Source organism: Vombatus ursinus, unplaced genomic scaffold, assembly GCF_900497805.2.
Source record: "Vombatus ursinus unplaced genomic scaffold, bare-nosed wombat genome assembly UNPS02014789.1, whole genome shotgun sequence".
Taxonomy (NCBI): Eukaryota; Metazoa; Chordata; class Mammalia; order Diprotodontia; family Vombatidae; genus Vombatus; species Vombatus ursinus.
This window is the reverse complement of record NW_020954567.1, coordinates 1400948-1428555: the sequence shown is the minus strand read 5'-3', so window position 1 is coordinate 1428555 and position 27608 is coordinate 1400948. Positions and strand designations below refer to the sequence as shown.

The 27608-nt window shown below is 39.0% G+C and overlaps 1 protein-coding gene across 2 annotated transcripts in view; it reads right to left on the bottom strand.

The window, feature by feature from the left end:
- Positions 1-27608, bottom strand: part of DDR2 (discoidin domain receptor tyrosine kinase 2) — a 78954-nt gene that overhangs the window by 49790 nt on the left and 1556 nt on the right. Inside the window, exons 2-3 of one of the 2 annotated variants that reach the window (XM_027868402.1) lie at positions 6382-6442; positions 1677-1779 (exon numbers count right to left, since the gene is read on the bottom strand). In XM_027868402.1, the coding sequence (XP_027724203.1) occupies positions 1677-1779; positions 6382-6412 (134 nt within the window). In that variant the 5' untranslated portion in view covers positions 6413-6442. The remainder of the gene's footprint in view (positions 1-1676; positions 1780-6381; positions 6443-27608) is intronic. The other variant, XM_027868401.1, reaches the window with a different exon arrangement.

Sequence of the window (27608 nt, the reverse complement as noted above, 5' to 3'; positions counted from 1 at the left end):
AACGGCAGAGTATGGTCTGGGATACTAGCATGGAACCTACAGGAGGAGCCTGTCTGACCGCCACCACATATCCGCATTTGGTTTGTTCCCTTACCCCAGGGCACCCCACAACCCAGACACAATCCAAACCAGGAAGCCAGGGAGCCAGAGACACAAATCACATGCAGCTTTTGTTTCCCACCCTAATTTAAAGATCCAGAAGGATATAAGATCTCTTCCCTTATGGCCACCCTTCCATCCCTGCCCCACCTCCACCCCCTAGTGGGTCATTTCGGCTATTGCCCTCTCAGCCTGAGCTTAATGAGGCTGGACTAGTCATGCTTCAAGTTGAGTGCTCTTTACAGTGGGTGTGGTATGGTGGGCTTGGCAGACTGGCAAAGATCCACTGGCCCACATGCCCTAGGGAAATACTAAAGAATGTTGGTTTCATTTTATTTTCTCCAGTCAGGGCCAGTTCTCAGCAAAATCGTGAAATAATGTGCAAGTCAGCCTTCCATCTGACAACTTTTAACCTAAGCCTCTCTGTTTGGGGCCCTTCCTACCCCAATCATTCCCTTTTCCTCTCTACCAGGATCTAATACCTTTATGTTCCAATCTTACTATCCTATCAAAGTTTTCCTTCATATTTTCATTCATTGTGATCAATGAGATCAATTGAGAATTTTACTTCTTAGGTATAAGAGAGGGTTGCATTTTAAGAAAGGTAAAAGCTTTAAAAGGAGTTCTTAACCTGGGGTCTGTGAACTTGTTTTTAAAAATATTTTGATATTTGCTATTTTTAAATATTTCAATAGAATTGTTTTCTTTGCAGTCCTTTTGATTTCAATTTATCCATTCAAAACCATTATTTTGGGAGAAGGGGTTCCTAGGCTTCAACAGACTGCCAAAAGGTTCTGTGATACAAGAAAAAAAAAAAAGAAAGGTTAAGAACCCTTGGCTTAAACTAAAAAAGATGATTCTCTAATACGGCAGGACTCAGGGATTACTCAGTAAGTGCAAGAGGATCTCATCTGGACATTTCCTAGGGTTCCTGAAATTCCACCATTAAGGCAGTCACCTAATAAGCATAGGAGTAAAACTGACTGCCTCCCTTGTGAGGTAGAATGAGCTTGTTGGAATTCTTTGTGGGTTAGTTAAGTTTTTCCTACCTCCCATAAGATGGCTTTGCATGCCATCCTAAGTGAGAATTTTATCAGTTTTACCGGGATGGAACTTAAAGCTAAATGTTAAGGGGTTAGGGATGGGGGTGGGGGTTGGGGTGAGCATTGTGTCACATAACCACTCATTCATTACAAGGTGCCAGGAACAGGATTCGGATCTCCAGATGTCTGCCTGCCTGTCTGTATAAACAACAGCCCTGCCTGCCCAGCCTGGCTGTTTCCTATCACAGAAGCTCTGATTCCCCTCTGGGCTCCTAGAGCTCATGTGAGCATGATGGATGTAAGACAAACAAAACAGATATCAGAAAACTCATTTGCTGTGACAACTGGTGATACTGAGCAGCACCCCTGTTGGTCCTTGGCAGGATCCAGCCCACAGTGCTGAACATCCCATCTTCTCCCTGCAACTAGATACAGTAGAGCAGGGCCACCAGACTGCCCTTCCCCCCTAGCCACATCTGGGCAGTATCTGCAGGTACCCCAGGGACTATCCCCTCCTTGGATAATTGTCCTCACCTTCCATATTTGGCAGCTGTGGATTCCGACCACTGGCTAGAAGCTGTGATGTCCTCATCTGGAATGTGGCCTCCTGATGTGCCCAGAGGATAGCGGCATACCGCTGGACGGAGAGAAACCAAACAGAAGAGGAGGGGGATGAGGGAGGCTACTTTGGGTTTTATTCTTCAGCTCAAGAGGAACATCACAATGATAATTGAGAGAGAAGGTATGGCACCAATGTATTTAAATCTCTCTACAGGATATGTCTAGCTGGATATGCTTCTTCCTTCTAGCTTGTTCATTCTCTCTCAACGAGGGCCAAAGCCATAACTAGGACAGGGTGAATTGAGCTTTGTCCAAGGGTTCTGACATGGTGGGGGACATGCTTCCCCTGTGGTGACCACCGTCCCTGTGATTTGCTTTATGTTCGTGGTTCTCCACCAGCCTACACCATTCTCATCAATAAAATTGGGCTTCTGTGATCCTAGACTATGGACAAAAGTAGGGCACTGTGCTGGGTGCCGTATTTTCAAAGACATGCCCTCAGAGGACAATGGGAGGAGCTACAAGGAACATTAGCATCCACCTAGTCCAATTAATCAGTAAGTGTCCTTGCCCTTCCTACATGCCAGGTACTCTGTAAGGCGGTGGGTATACAAGACACAAACAATACCTGCTCTTGAAGAGCTGACAATCTGGCCAGGGAGACACCACGTCCACGTATAAACACATACAAAATGGAAAAATAAGTATCAGGCGAATTTGAAGGGAAAGCACCAGCAGCTGGGAGAACTGGGAAAGGCTTCACGAAGATGACAGAGAATTTTCCAACATCTCTATTGAGCTGTCATCTGGATTCCACTTAATCATGTCCAATGGCAGGAAACTCACCACCCCTCCCAAGGCAGCCCCTTTCATTCCTAGGCAACTTGAATTGTTGGCTACCTCTTCCACATTAAAACTCTTGAATCATTTGACTAGAGCTCCATAGGGTCCTAGTATATACAGCTGGAAAGTAATTTAAAGGTCATTTGTCCAACCTCTCACTATACAGGTAAGTTGTGTTGTATTTGGAATTCCCTATAGAACCATTCATTGAGTTGAATCAACCCACTGCCTTCACAGAATCAAAGTTGTTACTGATAATGGTTCGAGGCAAGGTCTTCCTTTCAGAGGTTGAGGATGTCAGAAAAAGAGAAAGAGTTGTTGCCCAAGCCTTCAAGGGATATGCAGCTCTTACTGTTATGCCCTGAACCTGTTTATAGACATCAGAAAGTATTACTAGGACAGGTGTGGGGCATGAAGGGATTGTAACCTGGCCTGGAGATAGTGAGTGTGGCATTTAAAAAGCTCAAGAGACATAATTCCTGGGTAATTTAATCATTTGATTAATAATGCTAGCATATTTATTAATAAAAGTATAGTCACTTGGCCATATCTCTTAGACCAAAAGCCCCTCATGGCAGTGGGCTCACCGTTTACATGCCCTTGGAAGAGCAGGTGTTCCTGAGGGTGGCAATCAACTCTGATTGGTTAACAATTCATGAGAAAATGAATCTGACAATGAAAGGATGGACTATATTACAATGAGGGTCTTGGAGTATGTGACTTGGATCACCCAAATCTTGGTCAAAGAGACTTGTCAATTTCCATGTCTGACCTGTTTGACAAAAGGGAGAATCAACACTTACCCAGACCAGTTTGCGCAAACACAATGAGCAGGAATCTGCCCATTAGCCTAAACTTCAAATTTCTTTTACTGTCTGATTTGATCCTGGCCTGGAGAAATCTCTGCCTAAGATTTCCCACACTGGTTGATTTCTGGATGAGGAAGTAGAAAAGGGGGAAATCTTTTGTTCTAACTCAATAATTAGTTATTAAAACAAGAGAGAAATAATCATTTCTCACACGAGGGAACAAACAGAGACTCAGAACTAGCGCTTGTGTTTGAGTGTGTTTCTGTTGGCTCAGTTTGAAAGTGGTAGAAAAGAGGGGGAGAGAGAACAATAGAGTCAAGAAGGAGTGATTGTGGCATAAAGGGATTCAGGAGGTAGCATCAAGGAAAGAGAAAGGGATTAATTATTAATTGTTGATTGCCACCCTCAGGAACACCTGCTCTTCCAAGGGCATGTAAGTGGTGAGCCCACTGCCATGAGGGCCCTTTGGTCTAAGAGATATGGCCAAGTGACCATCCTTTTATTAATAGACATGCTAGCATTATTAATCAAATGATTAAATTACCCAGAATTATGTCTCTTAAATTTTTTGGATTATCTCCAGGCCAGCTGCCCCTGCACATTAGGCCCCAGTGGAAAGTCTAGATGAGAGATTAGGTCCTAGTCTCTACCCTCTGATATCACTACACAGATATGTGTGTGTGTATGTGTGTGTATGTGTGTGTGTGTGTATGTGTGTATATATATGTATATATATACATATATACATACACAGAGAGAGAGAGAGAAAGGGAAAAGAGACAGAGAGAAAGGGAAAGAGATAGAGAGACAGAGAAAGGGAGAGAGGCATACAGACAGACATAGAGACAGATCAAAGAGACAGAAACAAAGACAGAGATAGAGAGGCAGAGAGAGAGGGACAGAGACAGAGATCTCTCTCTATATACATATATACATATATACATGTATATTTATAAACATATATACACATATATAAACATATATATTTATATACATATATATGAACATAAAGAAACTGCTCTAAGAGGCTGGTAGAATTGCTCTCATACCAGTTATCTGAATCAAGCATTTCCTGAGTTCTTCTTAGTCATATGGGGAAGAGAGTGCCAAGGATGGCATAGGGCATAGGGTAGTGGTGATGGAAGTAGGGGATGGTGTGGACTATGAAAGATAGTTCAATCAGTTACAGCTGGTGAGATTGCATCATTACATGTCACAAAACAGTCTCTAGCATCAATGTGCTCCATAGTCCTTAGACGGCCCTTGGCCAGAGGACCAACAGGACCCAGGAGAGGCATGGTCCCCAACCCATAAGATCAGTTCCCATACAAATATCCTATGGAGAGTTGATATTCATGCTCCTCTGATAAATTCCAGGCTGCAGAGTAAAAATTCTTAAAGAAAGGTCACCATGGGAGAGGATGCTGTTCAAAATCCATCAGAAGAAAGCCCACAGAGAGTTACAGAAGTTCCTAACACCCATCCAGCATTGGGTGACTCATATATACCCATGGCAGAAAATATAGGTGAATTATTTAAAAAAAAACAAAAAAACAGAATGATGAATAGAGAAAAAGCAATGGACTTGGAATTGAGAGTTCTGGTTTGAATCTCAGCTCCAACACACACACACACACACAGTAATTGTGCCATCTCAGACAAGTGACTTTTCTCATTCTCTTTTCTGAGTGGGAAACTTTCCTGGTGCTTTGTGCCCTCATCTGAAAAGGGGGAGTAATAAATACTTATTCTAACCACCTCATAGGATGCTTTTTAAACCCTAAAACTTTACAGCTGCCAAAGTGATATTCCTGAAACATAGCTCTGAAAATGTCACTTCCCTGCTCAGGAAACTCCAGTGGATCTCGATTGCCTCTAAGATCAGATACAAACTCTCCTTTCGGCATTTAAAACCCTTTGCAGTCAGATTCCAACTGAACTTTTTAGACTTACTATACATGAATTGCTCCCCTTCACATATTCTTTGTTCCAGCCAAACTGGCTTTCCAGTTATTCCTCACACATTCCACGCCGCATCTCCCTTCCATCCCTATGTCTTTGCACAGGCTGTGTCTCATGCCTCGAATGAACTCTTTCTTCACCTCAACCACTTAGAATCCCAAGTTTCCTTCAAAGTTCACCTCAGGTTCTTCCTCCTACATGAGGACTTACCTGATCCTGATCTCCCCCTGAAATAAAATTTATTTTGTATGTACTGACAGTATATGTATACATATGTTTCCCCCAATAGAATGTAATCACCTTGAGGACAGGGATGATTTCATTTTTGTCTTTCTATCTCTCTCAGCATAGGTGTTTACTAAGTGTTTGCTGATTGACTGATAAAAACACAAACTATAATTGTTTGTTTCTCATCAAAGGATGAGATACCTCAGGATATTTACAAGATTCCCCAAAAGTAGATGTAAGGTCCAAATGGAAACTGGCTCATTGTATGAGGTATCTGCAATCTATAAAGATCTTTTTCCTGATATTTCCTCACAAAAATACTTTTGCCCAGGGTCTGGCACATAGTAGATGCTTAATAAATCAATCAACATTTATTAATCACCTACTGTGTGCCAGGCACTGTGCTAAGCTCTGGGGATACAAAAAGAGGCAAAAGACTGCCTACCCTCAAGAAAATTACAATCTAATGAAATAATATTTATATGTAAAGTGTCGTGCAAATCTACTAGCTATTACTAAAGATATCAATGCTAGATAATATCAGATATTAAAGATGTGAGAGCCAGGCGTTTTCATCAGTCACTGTACTTATTAAAGACAATTACCAATGTCAGAACTGCCACCAAACAAGTGGTTAGATTTTGACTTCTTATCTCAGTCTAATAGAGAAAATCACTACAGAATGAAGTTCTCTATGTTTTTCCTCCCAGGAAGAAATGACATATAGTATTGTGGGAATCATTGAATAGCTCATCTTCTGGGTGAGAGGCGTCCCCCAACCACTGTCCAATGGTGAGTTAATATGTCTTCCTCAGGGTTGCTCCAGAGAAACATACCTTGTCTTTGTATTTCTAGGAGAATGGGCATCACTGGACAGAGGTCTTTCTCAATCTGTGCCTGTTGTGGAGTAACCAGAAGCAAATGAAGAACTGTCTTGGGTTGGTTAGTAGACTAAGAGTAGTGGCAGCTGCCTATGACAGCTGGTTTTGAGAGCATCCAGGGCTGCACTGGAGCCAGCTCCTACCTCATTAGGACTGACTATTAAATTGTAAGTGTGAACATTTACATCTCAGAAGATGCAAATGCTCCAAATCAGGGCTTGATTTATTGTTTTGTTGATTGTCTGGACTTAAGAGAGTGATGGAGAAAATGTCGATAATGCAGATTTTAAAAAGTATGTTCTGTATACATTTTTTCAGATGAGTTTTTAAACATTTACCAGCAAGCACACCCCTCAGAGTATCTGAGACCTCTAATTTCCCCTTCAACAGAAAGGCAATATTCCCACAGTTCAGTATGGTGCAGTGGGAAAAACATTGATTTTGATGTCAGAAGACCTGGGTCCGTATCTTACCTGTGCTACTTGCTGTTAGTGTGATCTTAGTCAAGTCACTTAACCTGGATCTCAGTTTCCTCATCTGTAAAGGTTGAATTATATGGCCTCTAAAATCCCTTCCTGACTTTACACTATTGATATGACCTTATAATAAATAACTACTGTTGAAAGCTATGCTGTGCTTATATTAAATGTTTTTTTCAAGAAGAAGCTTCCAGTCTTCATCACAAGGGGGCAGCAAAAAAACTCTTTTGAGAAGGAAATGGTTTTGTACCATTAGCAATCAATATCTAAAGTATTCACTCCACCCAAATACAGAAAGCTGTAAATTAATCTCTCTTCTCTGAGGACCCTGGAGCTTACAAGGGATGGTGGTAGAATCATACAATGTGTAAGAGAAAAGGATCGTAGAGGTCGTCAAGATCAACTCTATATTTTATTGAGGAGACAATATGGTATAATGGAGAGTTGGATGAATTTAAGCCTTCCTGAGGCCACTCTATTTTGTTATAGGACTGTAGATTTAAAGCTAAAAGGGACCTGAGAGGCCATCTATTCTAACTCACTCATTTTCCAGAAGAAATTGAGATTAAATAATGGACTAAAAGTCGTATGGGTAGTAAATATCAAAGACAAGATTTGAACTTGGGACCTCAGACTCTAGGGTCAGTACTCCATCCTGGGCCACACTGTGATTGCTACAGTTATCCCTTCCATATCATAACTTTCCCCATCATGGTTTTGACATGAAGTGGGTTGGCATAAGAAATTAAATGGGAATTTTGGGGGAGTTTTGTGAAAGCCATAAGTGACATGTGAAGGCCAGCAGATGCCACAAAGCTTAGAAACTCAGAAATGCATTATATATATATTATATATATATATAATATATGTGTGTGTGTGTGCATATATATATATATATATATAGTATAATATCAACAGATTTTATCTTTTGACATTGTAAACACCCCATAAAACAAAAAGAAAAAATTCATATTTCTTCTCTGGTACAAAGGGAGGGCTAAAAAATTTTACACCGATTTTTGGTATCACAGGGGCACCGCACCCTTAACCTCTACAATGTGGAAGGGATAACTGTATTGTAGTTTGCCTCAACTGAAGGAAGCCATTGTTGAGTCACTTAATGATGTGCAAGAAAAGAGCATTCTGTAGGGCTGAACTCAATGAAAGGAAGACACTTTTCCAGAAAGACAAGAAGTTACTGACTTCTAGACCTGTGCTAGAGGTTGAGATGAATGTGGTTAACTGCTTCTTATGACCAACTGCTCACCTTCCAGTGTTGGGGCTGGGTTCAACTGCAAAAGGCCAGATAGCAATTATTCACCAGTCAAGGATGTTACCTATAGAATGCAACTATGGCCAAGAGTCATGGCAGGGGTGAAAAAGTCCCACAATGGACTCCATAGTTCTGGTGAGACACTTTTCTTAGGACAGACCCATGCCCTTAATTATGCCCCCACCCGCACAGTACTTGGCTTAGGGCTTGTGTCCCTATAGTCATCTGAAGCCCTGAAGGGATAGAACAACATCTGAGGCCATTCATTGGTAATCAGCCGCTCCAGATTCCACCACTGTTGGAGAGGCAGCACGGTTCAGTAGAAAGAACGTTGGACTTGAAATCAGAGGACCTATGTTCAAATCCTGGCTCAGCCTCTTACTACCTGTGTAACTTTGAACAAATCGCTTAATTTCATCCTCCTCATTGATAAAATGAGGGAATTGAACTAGATGACCCTTAAAGTCCAAATCCAGCCTCAGATACTTACTAGCTATGTGATCCTGGACAAGTCACTTGAAGTTTGTTTGTCTCTGTTTCCTCAATTATAAAATAGCACCCGGGCAGCTAAATGGCTCAGTGGATAGAATGCCAGGCCTGAAGTCAGGAAGACTCATTTTCCCGAGTTCAAGTCTGGTCTCAGACACTTACTAGCTGTATGACCCTGAGCAAGTCACTTAACCCTGTTTGTCTCAGTTTCCTCATCCTTAAAATAAGCTGGAGAAGAAAATGGCAAACCACTCCAGTATCTTTGCCAAGAAAACTCCAAATGGGATCATGAAGAATTGGACATGACTGGAAACAAAAATAGCACCATCTCCCGGTGTCATTATAAGGCTCAAATGAGATATTTGCAAAAGTGCTTTGCAAACTTCAAAGTGTTAAGTAAATGCTAGCTATTAATTTGTTATCATTATTATATCTGCTGTGATGCAAGGTTATATTATATCACATCCACTGGAAGTTTTGATAAGAAATATCTCCCCAACCCACCTCTTCAGACCATCCGGACCACAAAGTGCAGGATTTTGCATCTTGTACAAGATCCCAGATTGTTGAGGGGCCTTGAAATGAGGAGAGGAACTGATTAGAGAATTCAAGCCGCTCATGAACCACTAACATGAATTATCTGACTATAAGAGATGCCATTTTATGGGGAAATTGTGTTATTATTCCAAAAGGCAGTTGTCACATTATTGTAGTCACAGGACAAGTGGCACATTTGGGCTCCTTTAGCATGAAAGCACCAGATACATGCTATTTCTGGCGGCATGGAATCAGCTCCCGTATTCCATGGCTGCATGTCTTGGGAAGGGGTCGAGGTCTGAAGTTATGGTGCCTGAGTCTAAGACATAGCTCTGCCACTTACTTGGGATCTTAAGCAAATTCATTGACTTCTCTGACTCATTTTCCCTATTTGTTAAGTTAAGGGGGTAAACTAAATTATCTCCAAGATCCTTTCTGGCTCTAAATCCTATGGTGATAATAATAACAATAATAATAATAATAATAATAATAATAATAATAATAATAATAACACTGTAAAGGAGGGCAACACATTCCAGTTCTGTTTGGCATAACCCACCAAAGGCATTTATTTTTCCATGGGAAGTAACCAAGTAGCTTTGGACCAGAAACTCTATTGATTTTTCAGGACCGTTACCATGGAAGAAATCCTTTATGATGGCAGAGTCCTTCTCCAAACAGTTCACGGTATTGTTATGCTCAGCTCAAACCTCTGCTTTAATAACCACAACTCTGGGCCAATCATTGTAATAAACAGGCTGCCAGATCCACTCATGATTAGCGGTGGATCTCCAGACATTTAAACCGAGTTTAAGGAATTTGCAGAGATGAAATTTTATCTGAGTCATTCCTGCTGTGCCTCATTGTCCCCAAGCAGCTGGTCAGAGAGGAAACATTACGAAGAATACTCTGAAGCAGGTTGTGGAGGAAGATTGGTCAACAAAACTCACAAGGTTTTTTGTGGTTCAACATATTACTTCATATTCAAGAACAGGAATTAGGCGTGTTAAATTTCTAAGAGGGAGACAACTCAGTATCTACCTTAATTATCTCCATCCAGACTTATATGAGCACTTACTGTACCAACAGCAGATAAAGCATTGAACCTGGAGTCAGAAAGACTTGAATTCAAATCCAGCCTCAGACACTCACTAGTCTTGTGATCCTGTCCAAGTTACTTAACCTCCATCTGCCTCAGTTTCCTCATCTGTAAAATGGGAATAATAATAGCACCAACCTCAAGGGGTTGTTACAAAGATCAAATAAGTTAATAATTGTGAAGTGCTTTGTAAACCTTAAAAGACTATAAATTTTAGCTATTATTATAGAAGCAAATTCTTAATACTGCTTTGTTTATCCTTCCTCTTCCTTCATCTTTATCATAATAGTTACTCCTTGTTAGCAGTTATGGAGGACCTAGGGGGTGATTTCTGCCACTACATTTGAAATCACCCATAATATCACACAAGAACTGATATGTAGACTGATAAGGTCCATATGGACTGAGGTGACATTGCTATTTTGACCCATTGGAAAGATGTTTGTTAGATCACATATTTAGAGCTGGAAGGGACCTCAGAGTCCGACATCTTTATTTTATAAGTTTTATAACTCAGGAACCTGAGGCCTAGGGAGGTTTAAATGACTTGCTGGAGATGACACAGCTAGTATCAAAGATGGCATATGGATCCAGGTCATCTGATCCCAAAGCCGGTAGAACTGGCTGTTCATCCAACGGTACTACTCTATCTCCCTAACCACTCCCAAAACACCATTTTCCCAGAGTGACTTGACAAAAGTAGAAGTATTTCCTCAAAAAAACAGGGGTTCTCAGCTTTTCTGGGGTTGTAGATCCCTTTGGCAATCCAGTGAAGCCTAAGGACCCCCATAATGTTTTTTTTAAATGCATAAGATAAATATATAGGATTAAAAAGAAAACCAATTATATTGAAATAGTTATCAAAATATTAATTTTTAAAAATTCATGAAACTCACACTCAGAACCCCTGCATCTACAGCCATCCCAGATTGGATTTGAGGTTACAACTCCCAAAGATTGCCACGTAGTGAAAAAAAAAAAAAGCAATCATTCTTTATTGACCTCTGGGAATGCTCAAATGGAGTCACCCAGTAGTATAACATGAAGACAACTTCACACACAAAAAAAGCTCTATTTTGATGGTTGAAAAATTATTAGTAAAGGGAAGATAGAGCTTTGTATAAAGACTGGGAAGTGTTGTAGTTCTATGGTACTGTTTTTGACCATTCCCTTTGAGTTACTATTTTTGTTTTTCTCCTTTTGAGCACATCACTAGATGCTACAGCCATTCAAGAAAAGAGTAAGCTCACAATACATTTTTTTTTACTACAATGAGTTAACTTCATATGAAAAACTGTGTCCCTTCCTTATTTTAAAAAAGCATAGCTTTTTTTTTAACTTTGTGTTTTCAAAACAAGTATTTATTTAAGCTTATATTCTGTACTCTTGCTTTTTTTTCCCCTGCCTTATTGGTACTCTGAGATCAAATGTCAGCTCCTGGCAGTTGTTTCCAGTACATCAAGTATTAATCTGCAGTAGAGTTGGTGGTAGAACTAGTCACCAGTGAGGACTGAGATCCAGAGATCAAGGCAGAGCAGCTAATGATACTTAGACTAGCCCCTTGTTGGAACACAGGATGCCAGGAACAGGAAAGGAATCCAGGTAGAGTTATAATTAGCTTAAACCAGAAAGTGTCACAAGAACAAAGCTCAAAAGGTACTATACAGGTCAATGATTATGGGGGACAACCCAAAAGGGATCAAATCTCATCTAGCCCAACATACATTTATTGAGCACCAACTATGTGTAAAGTACTGTACTTGGGGATTCAAAGACAAAAAGAAAAAGTCTCTTCCCTCAAGAAGTTTACATTTTACTGAGGAATACAACACGTAGACAGAAAACTATATACAATATAACTTGAAAAGGAGGTGAAAGAGGAAAAGGAGGAGGAGCAGGAGGAGGAGAGAGAACATTAACAAGTTGGTAGATTAGGGAAGGCTTCCCAGAAAAAGTGGCACATGAGATGAGTCTTGAAAGAAAACAGAAATACAAAAAGGCCGGGGTTCAAATGGAATGCATTCCATGCATATGGAACAGCATATACAAAGGCAAAAGATAAAATATTCAGTTCAAGGAACAGGAAGTCGACCAGTTAGGCTGGAATTTAGAATTCATGAAGAAGATGGATGTCCAACAAACCAAGAGAGGTAGCTTGTGGCTGTACTGTGAAGGGCTCTAAATGCCAAGTGGTGGAATTTACCTTTTATCCTAGAGGTAATAGAGAAGCATTGGTAACTCTTTAGCAGAGGAATGATCTATACTTTAGGAAGATCATATTAGTAATTGTGTGGAGAATGGACTGGAATAATGAGAGACGGAAAGCAGGAAGCCCAATATGGAGGGTGATACATTAATAGAGGTGACAGGACATGGTGGCCCCTTGAGTGAAGGGAAAGGGGCAGATACAAGAGATACTGTGGGAACAGAATTAGTAAAATTTGACAACTGACTGGATATGGAGACTAATGGACAAGAACAAGTGTCAAGGATAATTCCAAGGTTGTTAAGGTGTGTAACTAGAAGGAGATTTGTGCCCCCGCAGAAATAAGGTTTTAAGGAGGGGTAGATTGTGTCAGGGCTGTGTAGGAATGGGAGGGGAGGAGAGGATGATAAATTCCTTTTTTTAGTACTTATTTATTTTTAGTTTTCAACATTCACTTTTATAAAATATTGAGTTCTAAATTTCCCCCCTCCACCTCCCCCCTCCCCAAGATGGTATGCAATCTGATATAGGTTATACATGTACAATCATATTAAACATATTTCCACATAAGTCATATTGTGAAAGAATCAGAACAAAAGGGGAAAACCACGAGAAAAAAAAAACAAAAACAAAAACAAAAAAGAAAGAAAATAGTATGCTTTGATCTGCATTCAGATTCCATAGTTCTTTCTCTGGATGTGGATAACATTTTCCAGAGGATGATAAATTCTGTTTGAAATATGTTGAGTTTGAGGACATTCGGTTTGAAATGGCCAGTAGGAAGTTGGTAATATGTAATTAAGCTTGGATAGACAGAACTGGGGATCACGTGCCTATATAGAGATGACAACTTCATCATGAGAGGAAATAAAGCTACCTCAAGATAGCGGGTTAAGAAAGGAAAAAGAATAATATTGTCTGGAATGAAACAAGATGAGAAAGTAGAAGCAGCTCAGGTGAGCTGGAATACTCACTAACATTAATAAGAAAACCCTAAGATTCCACTGTTAGAAGTGGTATGGGAGAGGGTTCAAAACTAGAATCAGGTATAAAGTGGCTCAAAGCCTGGAAGGCTTATTAAGGGTCACATGTTGGGGTAAAAGGCAGGGATTTGGAATAAAGGAATTAAGGTACAGGATAGAGTACAGACTTCTTCACAGAAGTCTCAGCTCATTTTTTCTTGTTTTCCTACATCCAAACCCCAAACAGGGCTAAATGAAACTGCGCTGCCACAAGCCAACATAGTCCGTGATAATTTGTTAGAGGTCAGACCCTGAAATGGTTTGAGGAAGAATTCAGATTGATAATTAGTGAATTACTGAAATTAAAGGAGAATTTATTACCCTAAGTCAGAGAAACTTAGAATAGAATCTTACTAATAGAAGAAAGGGCATTTAAAAGACAAATTAAATACTCGAGAGCTCTAGTTAGCCAGATGATTATTCTGTACGTGTGAAAAAGATTGGTCCCTGGAGGCTAAGACACTGAGAAGCTACTCTTATACAGAGAAAAACCACACATAGCTAAGATTCTGGGAGTTGGCAGACCTTTTTCTGAGGATTTTTTATGTAATTATTTTTATTTATTTCATCAAATATTTCCCAATTTCATGTAAAAAAATTTCAAACTCATTTTAAAAAGACTGAGTTCCAAGTTTTCTCACTCCTTCCCACCCCTTTCCTGTCTTTGAGAAGGCAAACAATTTTAAATTGATTATACATGTGAAGTCATGCAAAACATATTTCCATGTTAGCCATGTTGCATACGAAAACACAAACAAAATAAAACAATAAAAATAAAATGAAAAAAAATTGTGCTTCATTCTGCATTCAGAGTCCATCAGCGGAATCTCTGGAGGTGGCATTTTTCATCATGGGTCCTTTGGAATTATCTTGGATCATTGCCTTGATTAGAACAGTAAAGTCCTTCACAGTTGATCATCTTCACAATGTTGCTGTTATTGTGTACAATGTTCTCCTCATGCTTCTCACTTCATTCTGCATCATTTCATATAAGTCTTCCCAGGTTTTCTGAAAACATCCTGCTCATCATTCCTTATAGCACAATAGTGTTCCATCACAATCATGTACCACAACTTGTTTAGCCAACCTCCAATGGATGGGCACGCCCTTGATTTCCTGTTCTTTACCACCCCAATGTGTGCTGCTACAAATATTTTTATACATACAGGTCCTTTTCCCTTTTCTTTGATATCTTTGGGATACAGACCTAGTAGTAGTATTGCTGAGTCAAAGGGCATATGCAATTTTATAGCCCTTTGGGCACACTTCCAACTTGTTCTCCAGAATGGTTGAACTAGTTCACAACTCCACCATGAGTGAATTAGTGTTCCAATTTTTCTACATCCCCTCCAGAATTCATTATTTTTTTGTCATGTTAGCCAATCTGATAAGTATAAGGTGGCACCTCAAAGTTGCTTGAATTTGCATTTTTTAATCAGTAGTGATTTAGAGCAGTTTTTCATGTGACTATTGATAGCTTTGATTTCCTCTTCTGAAAACTGTTAGTTCATATCCTTTGACCATTTATCAAATGGGGAATGGCTCTTATTCTTATAAATTTGGCTCAGTTCCCTATATATTTGAAAAATGAGAAACCTGATATAAAAAATATGTCCCAGTTACCTGTGTTCCATTTAATTTTGGCTACATTGGTTTTGTTTGTGCAACACCTTTTTAATTTTTTCTTTCTTTCTTTCTTTTTTTCTTTTGGCTAGGCAGTTGGGTTAAGTGATTTGCCTAGAGTCACACAGCTAGTGAGTGTTATGTAACTGAGGCCCAATTTGAACTCAGGTCCTCCTGACTCCAGGGCCAGTGCTCTGTCCACTGTGCCACCCAGCTGCCCCCAAACCTTTTTAATTTCATGTAATCAAAATTATCTATTTTACTTCCCATAACCCTCTCTATCTCTTGTTTGGTCATAAACTCTTCCCTTATTTATAGATCTGACAGGTACATTTTCTATGCTTCTCTAAATTACTTATGATATCATGCTTTATGTCAAAATAATTTATCCATATTGACCTTATCTTGGATGTAGTGTGAGAGGTTGTTCTATGCCTAATTTCTACCAAAATGTTTTCCAGTTTTCCCAGCAATTTTTGTCAAATGGTGAGTTCTTACCTCAAAATCCTGAATCTTTAAATTTAATAAACACTTGATTACTGTGGCCATTTACTATTATGTCTTAGGTACCTAATCTATTCCATTAAACCAATGCTCTCTTTTTCTTATCCAGTACCAGATTTTTTTGTTGTTGTTGATTACCACTTTGTAATATAGTTTGAAATCTTGAACTGCTAGCCACTTTCCTTAACTTTTTTTTTTCTTTCCATTGATCCCCTTGATATTCTTGACCTTTTGTTCTTCCAGGTGAATTTTGTTACTGTTTTTTCTAGCTTTATAAGATAATGCCTTGGTAGATTAATATAGCACTGAATAAGTAAATTAACTCAGATAAAATTGTCATTTTTATTATATTGGCTCTGCCTACCTATGAACACTTGATATTTCTCCAGTTGTTTAAAATCTGTCTTCATTTGTGTGAAAAAATGTTTTATAATTGTGTTCATATAATCCCTGGGTTTGTCTTGGCAGATAGACTCCCAAGTATTTTATATGTCTGCCACTATTTTAGATGGAATTGATCTATCTTTTGCTGCTGGGTTTTTTTTGGGGGGGTACTATTTAGAAATGCTGATGAGTATGTGGGTTTATTTCACATCCTGCAACTTTGCTGAAGTTGTTAATTGTTTCAGCTAGTTTTTTTAGTTGATTCTCCAAGGTTTTCTAAGTATACCATCATATCATCTGCAGAAAGTGATAATTTTATTTCCACATTGCTTATTTTTATTCCTTCAATTTCTTTTTCTTCTCTTATTGCTATAGCTAACAATTCTAGTACAATATTGAATAACAGTGGTGATAATGGACATCCTTGTTTCATGCCTGATCTTATTGGGAAGGTTTCAAGTTTATTCTTGTTATAGATAATGCTTACTTTTGGTTTTAGATAGATACTACTTATCACTTTAAGAAATGCTCCATTGATTCCTATGCTTCCTAGTGTTAATTTTTTTAATAGAAATAAATGTTGTATTTTGTCAAAGGTTTATTCTGCATCTGTTGAGATAATCATATGACTTCTGTTGGTTTTGTTATTGATATGATCAATTATTCTGACAGTTTTCCCACTGTTGAACCAGCCCTGCATTTCTGGAATAAATGCCAACTGATCTTAGTGTATGATCTTTGTGAAATATTGCTGTAATCTCCTTGTTAGTCTTTTATTTAAGATTTTTGCATTGATATTTCATTAAGGAAATTGGTCTATAGTATTCTTTCTCTGTTTTTGCTCTCTGGTTTAGGTATTAGCACAATATTTGTGTCATAAAAGGAATTTGGTGGGATTCCTTCTTTACCTATTTTTTCAAAAAGTTTATCTAGTATTAGGATTAATTGTTCCTTAAATGTTTGGTAGAATTTACCTGTAAGTCTATCTGGTTCTGGGTATTTTTTTTCTTAGAAAGCTCATTGATAGTTTATTCAATTTCTTTTTCTAAGATAGGGTTATTTAAGCATTCTATTTCCTCTTCTGTTAATGTGGGCAATTTCTATTTTGGAAATATTTATCCATTTCACCTATATTGTCAGTGTTACTGGCATATACTTGGGCAAAATAACTCCTAATAATTGCTTTATTTTCATCTTGATTGGTGGTGCATTGAACCTTTTCATTTTTGATATAGTATTTCAGTTTTCTTCTTTTTTAAAACAAATTAGTCAATGATTTAAGTTTTTTTTCATAAAACCAGCTCCTAGTTTTATTTTAGTTAAATCATTTTCTTACATTCAGTTTTATTGATCTCACCTTTGATTTTCAGGATTTCCATTTGGGTGTTTAATTGGGGGTTTTTAATTTGTTTTTTTTAATTGCCTGCTCAATTCATTGATCTTCTTTTTCTCTCTTTGACTGATGTACAAAGTAAGAGACATAAAATTTCCCCTACATACTGCTTTGGCTGCATTCCACTAATTTTAAAATGTTGTCTCATTGTTGTCATTCTCTTTAATGAAATGATTATTTCTATGATTTGTTCATTCTTAGGGATTAGATTGTTTAGTTCCCCATTAGCTTTCAATCTGTGCTTCCATGGCTCATTATTAAATGTAATTTTTATTACATTATGGTCTGAAAAGAATGCATTTAATATTTATGCTCTTCTGCATTTGACTGTGAGGTTTTTATGTCCTGATACATGGTCAATTTTTGTGAAGGTGCCATGTACAGCTGAGAGAATAGTATACTCCTTTCTATTCCTTTTCAGTTTTCTCCAGAGGTCTCTCATATCTAACTTTTTAAATATCCTTTTCATCTCTTTGATTTCTTCCTTATTTATTTTATAGTTAGATGTATCTGGCTCCAAAAAAGGAAAGTTGCAGTCTCCCATTAGTATACTTTTACTATCTATTTTTTCCTGAAATTCATATAACTTCCTCTAAAATTTGGAATGCTATGCTTTTTGGTGCATATATGTTTGGTATTGATATTACTTTATTGTCTGTGGTTCCTTTTTAGCAAGATGTAGTTTCCCTGCTTATCCCTTTTAATTAGGTGTATTTTTGCTTTTGCTTTGTCTGAGAGCATGATTGCTACCCTTGCCTTTTTAACTTCAGCTGAAGCATAATATATTCTTCTCCAGCCCCTTATTTTAACACTGTGTGTGTTTCTCTGTTTCAAGTATGTTTCTTGTAAACAATAGATGGTTGGATTCTGGTTTCTAATCCATTCTACTATCTGCTTCCATTTTATGGGTGAATTGATACCATTAACATTCACAGTTATGATTACTAACTGTGCATTTCCTTCCATCCTATTTTCTTTTGTTTATCCTTCTTTCTTTTATTCTTTTCCTCCTCTAAAGTCTGTTTTGCTTCTGCCCATTGCCTTTTTTTATCTGCCATCCCTTTTATCACTCCTCCTTTCTATTGTCCCCTTCCCCTCCTACTTCCCTGTTGGGTAAGATAGATTTCTACTACCAGTTGAGTATTTATATGTATTTTCTGTCTTTGAACCAATTGAGATCTGACTGGCCCTCTACCCCTCACCATTTCCCCCCTCCACTGTAAAAGCTTTTTCTTGCATGCCTCTTTCATGTGAGATAATTTTCCCATTTTTGTCCCCCTTCTTCCTTCTTCTAGGACACCCCTCTTTCTCACATATCTATATTTTTTTACATCATCCCAACACAATCAACTCACTCCTGTACCCTCTTTCTGTGTAGGATCCATCTAATTGTCTTAATAATTATTAAGTTCTTAGAAGATACATGTGTCATCTTCCCATATAGAAAGTTAAATATTTTAGCCATATTGAGTCCCTTGTGATTTTTCTTTCATATTTATCTTTTTATGCTTCTCTTGAGTCTTGTATTTGAAAGTCAGATTTTCTATTCAGCTCTGGTCTTTTCACCAGGAATACTTGAAAGTTCTCTATTTCATTACATATCCATTCCTTTGAAGGACTGTACTCAGCTTTGTTGGGTAATTTATTGATTGTAATCCCAACTCTTTTGCTTTGTGGAATATCATATTCCAAATCCTCCACTCTTTTAACATGGTAGCTGATAAATCTTATGTGATGAGGACTGTTGCTCTGCAGTATTTGAATGGTTTCTTTCTGTCTGCTTGAAGTATTTTCTCTTTAACCTGGGACCCTTGGAATTTGGCTGTAATATTCCTAGGAGTTTTCATTTTGGGGATCTCTTTCACGGAATGATTGGTGGATTCTTTTGATTTCTTCCTATCCTCTGATTTGAAGATATCTAGGCAGTTTTCCTTGATGATTTCTTGAATGATGATGTCTAGGCTCTTTCTTTGATCATGGCTTTAAGGTAATTCAATAATTCTTAAATTATGTGCCCTCAATCTATTTTCTAGGTCAATTGTTTTTCCAGTGAGATATTTTACATCCTCCTTCATTTTTTCATTCTTTTTGTTTTGTTGTTTCTTGAAGTCTTTGAGCAAGCTTCCACTTGCCCAATTCTAAAAATTAGAGAATTATTTTTATCAGTGAATTTTTGTACCTCCTTTTCCATTTGGCCAATTCTGGCTTTTAAGATGTTATTTTCTTAAGTATTTTTGTGCTTCTTTTAGCAAGATGTTAATTGTCTTTTCATAATTTTCTTCCTTTGCTTTCATCTCCTTGCCTAATTTTTCCTCTACCACTCTTATTTGATTTTGAAAATCATTTTTAACTCTTCCAGGAATTCCTACTGGGCTTGAATGCAATTCGTTTTTTTTCCTTTGAGGCTTTGCTTGTAGTTGTTTTGACTTCATTGTCTTCTTCTAAGTTTGTGTCTTGATCTTCCCTGTCATCATAGTAGTTTTTATGGTTAAGTTCTTTTTTTTCTCTCATTTTCCAACTCTATTTCTTAATTTGGAAGTTTGTGTTAAGTTTGATCTCTTTTCCCAGCGTGTGGGGTAGAGAGGCACTCTGTCAAGCTTCAGGCTTTTTTCCATTTTTCTGCTGTTTTCAGAGCTAGCTCTGGGAGTTTGAAAGGCTTTGATGTTTCCAAGGTGTTGTGATCTGAGGAGACGTGTGGCCACTGTTCTTTTGGTCTGCACTCTGTCCCTTACCTAAAAAGGGCACCTGATCCCTGGGATTGCAATTGATATTGCTCTTTAGGGTCCCTGGTCTCTTGGGACCAGAAGTGATATGGCTTCTCAGGGCTTACACTCCCTCTTGACCAAAAGTGCTCCTTCCTGCCCTTGAACTATGACCCAGAAATTGTATAGGCAATGCAGGGCAGCTAGGTGACATAGTAGATAGAGTGCTGGGCCTGAAGTCAGGAAGCCCTGAGTTCAAATGCAGTCTCAGACACTTACTAGCTATGTGATCCTGGGCAAGTCATTTAACCCTGTTTGCCTTAGTTTCCTCATCTGTAAAATGAACTGAGTAAGAAAATGGCAAATCACTCCAGCATCTTTGCCAAGAAAACCCAAAAAGGTGTCACAAAGAGTCAGACAAAACTGAAAAACAATTAAACAACATAGACAATGCAGTTACCAAATAGTCACCCCTTAGGGCTTCCACTCCCTCTAGACTGAAAGTGTTTCTCCTTGCCCTTGACCTATGACCCAGAAGTGGGTATAGGCAATGGAGATGTCAAACAGTATCTAGTCCTACATCCAATGCTAGCACAGTGCTCCCCTGTAATCTCTTTCTGACCAGTTGCCAGGTCCCCTTAACTCTCTCTGGCTTGGGAACTCTTGAAGCTACTTCTGTTGCCACTCCCTAGGCCAACCTGGTGTTTTATCCACATGGACTCTAGGCCAGCCTACACCCCCATGTCACAGATCTCTCCACTTCCTAAGTTTTCTTGGGCTGGAAGATTATCTCACTCTAACCTTTTATTCACTCTGTCACTCCAGAATTCAATTTGAGGCATTATTTTAAATAATGTTTGGAGGTGAATGTTGGGAGGACCCAGCTGAGTACTTTCTCTACTCTACCCTCAGAAGTTCCTGAGGATTTTTTTAACTGTTGTCCAAAGGAAGCAGCTAGGAGGTTCAGTGGATAGAAATCTGGGCCTTGAGTCAGGAAGACCTGAATTCAAATCTAGCCTCAGACACTTAACTAACTGTGTGACCCTGGGCAAGCTACTTAACCTCTCTTGGCTTAATCCACTGGAGAAGGAAATGGCAAACCACTGCAGCATCTTTGCCAAAAAAAAAAAAATCCCATGGACAGAGCTATGGTCCATGGGGTCATGAAGAGTTGGGCATGACTGTACAACAAAAAGAGAGGCAAAGAGCAACATGAATACAATGTGGTACAGTACAGTATGGGTCCAGAGAGAGTATCATAATACTATCACCAGATATTGGTGGCATTGGTGGTGTATTAGGCACACTCCATGAGAGTGCCTAAGCTACCCACTCTTTCCACTGATGGTATGTGTATTTGTGAGAGCATGCCCCAGATTTATGAGGGAGGGTATTCTCTTTTCTTTTAACATGCAGTTTTATTGGGGCAGAGTCAAGACGGCAGAGTGAAAGCAGTGACTTGCTTGAGTTCTCCCCTAAACCCTTCCAAATACCTGTAAAAATAATTGCTCTAAACAAATTCTAAAGCAGCAGAACCCACAAAAAGACAGAGTGAAACAAATTTCCAACCCAAGACAGCCTGGACAGTTGATCAAAAAGGTGTATTGCCCCAGGCAGGGAGAGGAGTACAGTTCATCTTGGGTACACTGGGGAAACAGGCCTCAGTAAACGGGAGCAGGCCTCAGAGGACTGAATTGCGGGAAGCTGTGGTGGATTCCAGTCTTTTCAACCCATGAATTCCAAAGACAATTTAGAAGGTCAGTGGGAAAGGTCTGTGACTATGGTGAGACAGAGAAGCTCCAGTCCCTGAGCGCAACCCTGGGGCGGTGGCTGCCTCCAGAGCTTCTGGCCCACAGACTGAGAGGGAATTGGGTGGCTAATCGGGGGGGATTGTAAGCATTTCTTTGCCAGTGCTGAGGCAAGAATCTTCTGCTTTGTCAGTGCTTGGATCACAGTTCTGGGTGGTGGTCCTGGGGCAAGGAGGAGTACTGGCTTAGTGGAACTTGTAGTGGTGGTGGAGAGGAAATCCTCCTCACAGTTCCAAGCCAGAAAAGAGTGCTTGTGGTCACTCATAGACCAGAGCACAAGTCAGGAAAGGAGTAAACACATCACCCCTTATCATACCACCTTGGAAGAACTGAAAATTTACAGGTCCCTAGAAATATCTCTAAAAATAGCTGCAAAAAACCCCCAAAGCTTGGGACACTACATTCTCCACCCTGGAAGCAGACCCCTACCTTAACAAAGCATTTAAAACTCAAGTAATTGGCTGGGATCATGACCAAACCTCACAAAAAAAGTCAGACCATAGAATCTTTCTTTGGTAACAAAGAAGATCAAAACACACAACCAGAAGAAGACAACAAAGTCAAAGCTCCTACATCCAAAGCCTCCAAGAAAAATATAAATCAGTCTCAGGCCATGGAAGAGCTCAAAAAGGATTTTGAGAAACAAGAAGGGGAAGAAGAGGAAAAACTGGGAAAAGAAATGAGAGTGATGCAAGAAAATCATGAAAAACAAGTCAACAGCTTGCTAAAGGACACCCAAAAAAATACTGAAGAAAATAACACCTTAAAAAAAAACCTAACCCAAAGGGCAAAAGAGGTCCAAAAAGTCAATGAAGAGAAGAATGCCCTAAAAAGCAAAATTAGCCAAATGGAAAAGGAAGTCCAAAAGATTACTGAAGAAAATACTTTCTTAAAAATTAGAATAGAGCAATTGGAAGCTAGTGATTTTATGAGAAATCAAGACACTGTAAAACAAATCCAAAAGAATGAAACAATAGAAAACAATGTGAAATAGTTCATTGGAAAAACAAGTGACCTGGAAAATAGATCCAGGAGAGAGAATTTAAAAATTATTGCACTATCTGAAAGCCATGATCAAAAAAAAAGAGCATCTTTCAAGAAATTGTCAAGGAAAACTGTCCTGATATTTTAGAACCAGAGGGCAAAATAGAAATTGAAAGAACCCACCGATCACCACCTGAAAAAGATCCCCAAAGGAAAATTCCTAGGAATATTGTAGCCAAATTCCAGAGTCCCCGGGTAAAGGAGAAAATATTGCAAGCAGCCAGAAAGAAACAATTCAAGTATTGTGTAAACACAATCAGGATAGCACAAGATTTAGTTAGTAGCTTCTACATTAAGGGACTGCAGGGCATGGAATATAATATTCCATAGGGCAAAGGAGATAGAATTACAACCAAGAATCACCTACCCAGCAAAACTGAGTATAATCCTTCAGGAGAAAAAAATGGACATTAAGTGAAACAGAGGACTTTCAAGCATTCTTGATGAAAAGACCAAAGCTGAATAGAAAATCTGACTTCCAAATACAAGACTCAAGTGAAACATGAAGAGGTAAACAGGAAAGAGAAATCATAAGAGACTTATTAAGGTTGAACTGTTTACATTCCTGCATGGAAAGATAATATTTGTAACTCATGAGACATTTGTCGGTCTTAGGGTAGTTGGAGGGAAAAAATTATATGTATGTATGTATATAGATAGATAGATAGAGGGCACAGGGTGAGTTGAAGATGAAGAGGTGTTATCTGGAGAATAAAATTAAGGGGTGAGAGAGGATTACACTGGGAGGAGAAAGGGAGAGGTAGAATGGGGTAAATTATCTCATGTAAAACAGACAAGAAAGGGCTTTTACAGTGGAGGGGAAGTGGGGGAAGGAGAGAGGGAATGAGTGAATCTTATTCTCACAGGATTTGGCTTAAGGAGGGAATAACATGCAAACTCAATTGGGTTTGTAAATCTGTCTTACCCTACAGAAAATAGGGGGGAAGGGGACAAGAGAGCAGGGGAATGATAGAGGGGAGGGCAGATTGAGGGAGGGGGTAATCAGAAGCAAACACTTCTGAGGAGGGACAGGGTCAAAAGAGAGAATAGAATAAATGGGGGGCAGGATAGGATTAAGGGAAATATAGTTTTTCACAACATGACTCCTATGGAAGTGTTTTGCATAACTACACATGTATAACCTGTACCGAGTTGCTTGCCTTTTCAATGAGGGTGGGTGGGGAGGGAGAAAGGAAGTAAATTTGGAACCTAAAGTTCTAAAAACACATGTTAAAAAAATTGTTTTCACATGCAACTGGGAAATAAGAAATACAGGAAATGGGGTATAGAAATCTATCCTACCTATAGGAAAATAGAAGGGGAAAGGGATAAGAAAAGGGGGAGAGAGATAGAAGGGAGGGCAGGGGAAGGGATATTCAGAATGCATGCCATCTTGGGGTGGAGGGAGGGGCGAGATAGGAAGCAAATTTGGAACTCAAAATCTTGTGAAGGTGAATATTGAAAACTAAAAATAAATAAATTAAAAAATAAAATTAATAAAATTAAATAAATAAATAAAAGCCCTTGATAATCTGGTCCCTAAAAAAAAATACAGTTTTATTGAATGCCTTTTCTTCAAAGTAATTGTGTCTTCTAGCTAACTAGTGCAAGTAAATACACTTGTGAGGGGCTTTTGAGTTATAGTTTTGAGTGAATTTGGACTCATTGAGTACTTTGAACATGAGACAGTTTTCCAGGGGGACCCACATATGAGGCACAGTGTTATCAGATATTTTGTAGGAAAAAGCAAAATTTGAGTCAGTTTAATCCAAAGTCCAAATGCCACTGTACCAAAGTCAAGGTTAGGATTGGGATGGTAGGTGGTGGCATCGTGAAGGTGGAGTGGTATAGTGGAATGAACAACAGATTTGGAATCAGAGGCCCAGTGTTTGAATCTGGGCTCTGCTACTGATTAGCTGTGTGACCCTGAGCAATCTACTTATCTTTTCCAAACCTCAGTTTCCTCATCTGTAAAATAAGGGAATTGGACTTCTAAAGTCCATTCCAGCTCTAAATTTATGGTCCTAGGAACTGTTAAATAATGAGATACCAGTAGATGATTGCTAATACATCAATAACTCCCTAGTTCTATGATTTTATGACTTCCGGCCCAAGCAGTCATAAAAATTCATGTTCACAGTCCCAACAGCCTTCTCCCTTGGTCATTATGTAACACTAATCACCCAGCCATGGATGCATAAGGGCCTCTGTTTCTTGGAATTTCTGAAGAAAACCAGAAAGAGGGGAAGGAGGAAGAGCTAAGTGAGTCATGAGATTGCTGAATATCACTTTTTCACCAAGAAATGTTATCCCAGGGAATAGAAATCGTAATAATGACACAACTGATTCTGCTGAATCTGACAACATTGGGATGCATTTCCTGTGCAAAACATTGTTTTTATTAGACATTTTCACAACATCCCCCAGGATTGGCTTGGTGGGATTAGGTCCCACCTAACTGATAAAGAAACTAAGAAAACCACCTGGGAAATAAAATGAGAGTTATTCAAATGAAAGTGCCAAAGTCTCGGAAAGGTCAATCAAGAGCGTAGGGTCTTTCCTGTTTCTGAAGTCTCATAATATGTAGGATCATGGGGTCAAAGAGTTAGAATAACACATCAGCCCCTCATGTTACAGTTGAGAAAATTAGACAGTTACGGGGACCTACCCAAGGTCACAATGGAAGGGGAACAGGCAGGATCAAACCCAGGTCTTTGATTCCAGATCCAGCACCCCTTTCTCAGCACCACACCACTATTATCTACAGCATTAATCTCAGCAGTTTATTACATCTCATTTGTGACTTTGTCATGGGTAATAGGAAGAGGAATCAGATTTCAACATTTCTAGACAAAAGAAAAATTAAATTCAAAGTTCTGCCCACTTCCCTAAGGAATAGGGGGACAAGCTTGCTGTGGATAGCACAATGGGGAAGAGAGGGAAGATTTCAGAAATACTGCTGAGACAAAGTGTTCTATTTTTGTCTGCCCTTTGGAGGACCCAGAGGGGATATCCTTATGAAGATATGCTCACAAAGGGGAGGAAAAAAAGAACATTCAAAGAAATAGCTGGGAGGAAGGCTTTCAACCTTCTGAAATAAGAGTTTCCTTATTCTCAGGGCCAGACTTTGAGGAGGTAAGTTAGAGGATCTGTGCCTCTGCACATATGATCAAGTAACAGCTTGACTTTATCCTATAAAGTTCCTATAATTATACAATTTATACAAATATTTATTCAAATATACAATTTATAATTATCCTATAATTATACAAGGATCCTATCCTTGTATAATTGTTTCACTGGAATCACTGTTTTACTCTGCTCCTCAAGAATCTTCAATGGCTCTCTATTATATCTAAGATAAAACAGAATTTCCTCAGTTTGATATTTAAAAGGCTTCATGGCCAAGTTACAAGCTACCTTTCTAAGCACATTGGACATTGCTCTTCTCCATGGATTTCAAGTTCCAGTCTAATTGGCCTGCTGGCTGTTCTTCAAACTGAGTGTTTCATTTCCCACCCCCATGTCGGCAGAGTTTATCCTCCTTGCCTAGAATGCACTCCCTACTTACCTCTGCCTATTGGAATTCTTGGCTTCTTGTAAGACTCAGCATATGTGACAGCTCCTCTGGGAAGCCTCTCCTGATTCACTTACTTGTTAGTATCTCTCTCTCTTCTCCTCGTTATTTTGTATGTATCTTTCTTTTTGCATGTTATATTCCCCAGTAGAATATAAACTCCTTGAGGGCAGGAACTATTTCTCTTGCTGTGTGTCCTCTCCAACAGAGTGCAAGGTCCTGGAGGACAGGAGACATGTCTGCTATTTCTTTTATAACATTCAGAACCTCTAACCCAGGGCTCCTTCACAGTGGGGTGATGGGATCATATGAGGTAATGTCTATAAACCATGGTCTGTGGTTATAAATATGAACAACCAACCTGGAAAGGATTGGAGTCCATCTGGGTGATGGACAGTGTGGCTGCCATTTGAAGACTAATCTAACTAAGTTCAGACAGTCTCATCATCAGAAGAATAAACAACAATTCACATTTTATAACAGTGTAAGCCTTATAAATTGCCAAAAACTTGGCCACCCAATGATGATTTTTTTTTGGCTATAACAACCCAAGAAGACCTGTCAGTGCAGAGAGAGTAATCAAACTAATGAAACCAAAGACCACAGGATTTTAGCCCTGGAAAGCAGCTTTAGGAAGCATCTATTTACCATTATTTTATTGTATAGATAAGGAAACAGTCTATGAGAGAGGAGGGGACTTGATCAAGGCCACACAAGTTATATGTGGCAGAGCTAGGATTTGGACCTGGGTTTTCTATTTGCAAATCTAGGGCTGTTTCACAAAACCACAATGCTTTCACTATTTTGAAGAATTAAAATCTAAGGTGTATGTGTCTGTGAGTACGGGAGGGAGGGAGTATATAGTGATATTATAAGTACACAATAGGTACTCAATTATGGAAGGAAGAAGGGAAAAGGTATGTCTGTGGGTGTGAGGGATGGAAGGCATGTGTATAGTAATATTATAGGTACACAATAGGTAATAATACAAGGAGGGAAGGAAGGAAGGAAGGAAGGAAGGAAGGAAGGAAGGAAGGAAGGA